Source organism: Triticum urartu, chromosome 5A (assembly GCF_056163025.1).
Source record: "Triticum urartu cultivar PI428250 chromosome 5A, HENAU_Tu73, whole genome shotgun sequence".
NCBI classification, from domain to species: Eukaryota; Viridiplantae; Streptophyta; class Magnoliopsida; order Poales; family Poaceae; genus Triticum; species Triticum urartu.
Window position 1 is genome coordinate 545,373,509 of NC_141877.1, and position 3,338 is coordinate 545,376,846.

At 45.1% G+C, this 3,338-nt stretch overlaps 1 protein-coding gene across 1 annotated transcript; it reads left to right on the plus strand.

The window, feature by feature from the left end:
• Window positions 1–1,354: 1,354 nt before the first annotated feature.
• On the plus strand, window positions 1,355–2,858 carry LOC125510421 (uncharacterized). The gene is made up of 4 exons (XM_048675591.2): window positions 1,355–1,399; window positions 1,514–1,660; window positions 1,748–1,971; window positions 2,582–2,858. The coding sequence occupies exons 1-4, from the start codon at window positions 1,355–1,357 to the stop codon at window positions 2,856–2,858; spliced, it is 693 nt and encodes a 230-aa protein (XP_048531548.2).
• Window positions 2,859–3,338: the final 480 nt, after the last annotated feature.

Below are 3,338 nucleotides of genomic sequence, written 5' to 3' on the forward strand. Positions count from 1 at the left end.
GGTTTCGGGTGGCCAGAGGCCTATTTGGCACTTCGTTCAATATTTGGGAGAAGAAGCATTAACGTTTTCGGTTCTCTTGAATTGAACATTCAGAATTTGTCAAACTTCACAAATCTTTACTCTTGAAAATTCTAAAGCTACGATTATTTTGGAATGGAGGTGGTATATTTGAATATACATTGTACACGAGTATATATTAAAAAATATGCAACTTACCTCAGTTCATGCATGGTTCCAGATATAATCTTCTTGGTTGCAAAAAAAAGTTAGACATGCGTATGAATATATATAGCATGTTCAAACGCACAACAAAGATTGATACCCCCTTTTACATCTGATTTACAAATGCCATTATCTCGGGTTCAAATAGATGAATGCACTTCCTATGAATTCGAATCTTCGAAACCCCCTTTATGTTGAATTCGACATGTATTCTATTTCATAGCTAGCAATTTGGAATGTATCCATGCAAGTGACAAATGTATAAAGTGCTTCACACTAATAACATGGAGTGCACTAATTAATGTTTATATATGAATTGCAAAACCATCCATTGCCTGTATTTCAAGCCTCTCTCACTCTATGGATCGATAATATGAAATAAATACATGCACATGCTAGAATTCACTAGAGTATGGGTGTCTGCTAGATTGATTTTCGTCCATACGCAATTTGCAAAATTCATGATCTCATCCAAAAATAATAATGCCATTTATATTTAAATTTAATGCGTAGAACCGCCTTTTACACGTAGATGCACTATGCCTCGGCCCGTTCTCACAAACGCGCTATATATCTCTCTATCTACCACATAAGTGCACACACTTTATATGCATCGGCATTTTTCTTTCACACATGCTCACAATCTCTCTCGGGGTGTCGGGGAGTCTCACGCACATGCTTTCTCTGTATCTCTATCTTTTTCTGACTACTATGTACCACTCTTTTTGAGAGCAGCGATATGGGTCATACTACTATGTAGTAGTATTATCACAGCCGTCCGTTGGCACAGATCCGACATGCAGGCGTCATAAATGAAGTTCGTCGCCTGCCGCAGAAATTGGGGGAAATGAGGGGGGCCTGCATGTGTGGCGTATGTACGGTAGAAATACCAAGCAGGGCGGCATGGCTAGTTGGCGGGAGTGGACGGAATTGTGCTGACGGTACAGATGCGATCGATTTTCCTGGGCTATGGTCCAGGTTTTTCCGTCCACCTAGCAAAACGGTCACAGCCAGAAAAAGAGATAAAACCACACCCCCACCCCATCTGTGGAAAGCTGGGGGGTTGGACGGGTGCTGCTGCGCGAGCTTAATTTAAATAAATGAAGAAAAAAAGAAGGTAAATGCCACGTCGATGCATCTGAAGAGAGCTACAAGCCTCCGGATGAATCCAGGCCGAGTAAGGAAGAGAAAGCTAGCCTCTTCCTACCTACCGCACTAATGGGAGCGCTGGATGGGGGGCCTTTAATGGGCTCATTTGTTTGGATGCCCCCATCGGTTAGATACTTTCTAGGCCACAAAAAAAAGGTTGGTCGCAAAATTAGAGAAGGTTGAGGCGGGCGTCTGGCATGGAGGCGGAGGCAAAGGCGACCTGGGCGGCGGCGCCTGGCTCGGGAGCGGCGACTGCCGACGGGGGCTTCCCTGTAGATCCGGTGTGCAGGTGAGACAACCTCCCCCTGCCCTCCACTCTGCAAAACACCGTTGCGTCCCGCCCATCCCTAATTGCATCTCTGTTCGTCATGTGCAGCGAAGGTTGCCAATCTTCCCAGGCGTGGCGGTCTCGGCGGGTTCGGTCCAAGATGAAGTCAGCGATGGTGCTGGCTGGAGGAGACGTTGGGTTGTTGCCTCTTCTGTGGCTGCCCATGACAGCTGTGCCGCCGGCGCTGCCGAATGCAGTGGAGAGAGCGCCCCAGCGGAGTCGGGAGAGTCAGCTGTGAAACCTGATCCGAAATCTGTAGGCTGGATAAGAAGGTACGTTGAAAAATCCTACTGAAATAATTGTGTGGCAATTTGAGAATCTAATTTGTGTTCTCCAAGGTGAATATTATCTGTCGCTTGCAACAATAATGTACAGTAGTTCAGAAGTCTAGCATGATCTTCCTGCAGAATTAGACTAGTAGTGAAGAATTTAGTAGGCACCTGACCGAGGTCTCTGCAAACAAGAATGTGTTAGGCCAAGTTTTGTGGTTTGACTTGATTACGGTTATCGATTGCAAGGAGAGAAAAAATAAGTACTCCTGCTTGATATGTGTACTGGAGGTGCAGAACCTCACTGATTAGCCACTAATGTGGGTGGTAAAAAGCATTGACCCAGGACCTGAAAACTAAGACATATTCATATGGAAAACTAGCCACAAAATAAAGTTGAGATGCAGAGCTTTTCTGTTTGATAGCTGATGATGAATGTAAAAGTGTTGACAGTGTGTCAGAAAAAAGATTAGTTAGCAGATTTATAGGAACTGAAGTTCCATAGGGTGAATAAGATAGCAGATTTATAAGAACTGATGATACGTACGTTAGAACTGTCGATACGTAAAAAAATTGTATTTATTTTGACAGCAGCTTGTTGTTTTCGTAGCAGGGTACGAGTGGGCGCAAATCCGATAGAGCATACGCCTTGCCCTGGCAGGATGGGAGCGCTTGAGAAGACTATCAGGGGCTTCGTGGACAGGGAGGGTGATGAAGTAGTCAAGCCAGAGTTAGGGACCACTTTCGATTCCCTGACAGAGGCTTTGGCTTATGATTTTTACAATATGTATTCGTGGGAACATGGCTTCGGCATTAGATACGGGAAAACCAGGCTAAATCCTGATAAGAGGAAGACCATGCAGGAGATTGTGTGCGGATGCTCGGTATGAATGAATGTTCCAAAATTCGCAATAGCCCTGGGAGTTTTTTTTTGGTAGATTACTGACAAAGACAAATGTTTGCCTTGCAGGGGAAACCCCTTCGAGAAAATACAAGATCGTGTAGGTGCAAGTGCCCTGCAATGATTAGGCTGTTGAGGACATCGGACAACGGGTGGTACATCACAAAGCATCGTGTCAAGCATAATCATGTCATGACGCCAAATTGTGGTGAAATGTTGCACTGGCCGTCACACAAGCACATTGACGTGTACACGAAAGACCTTGTTCGTAACCTAAGGAAGAACAACATCAACCCGAGCAAGGTGTACAACATAATTGGAGGGTTCTTTGGGACAGTGGAGAATGTGCCCTTTACGAAAAGATCTCTTCGGAGCCTGTGTGGGCAAATTAGCAGGGACGAGGCAGAGGAGGACGTGAGGAATACAAGTTTTCGATGAACTAGGTGCAAAGGACCCGGCTAAATGGCCC

Bases quoted from the DNA above. Each gene is read 5' to 3' on its own strand.
- LOC125510421 (XM_048675591.2), top strand. From the start codon at position 1,355: ATGCATCTGAAGAGAGCTACAAGCCTCCGGATGAATCCAGGCCGA. The intron at 1,661-1,747 runs GTGAGACAACCT...CGTCATGTGCAG, and splicing joins CCTGTAGATCCGGTGTGCAG to CGAAGGTTGCCAATCTTCCC. The intron at 1,972-2,581 runs GTACGTTGAAAA...TTTTCGTAGCAG, and splicing joins TCTGTAGGCTGGATAAGAAG to GGTACGAGTGGGCGCAAATC.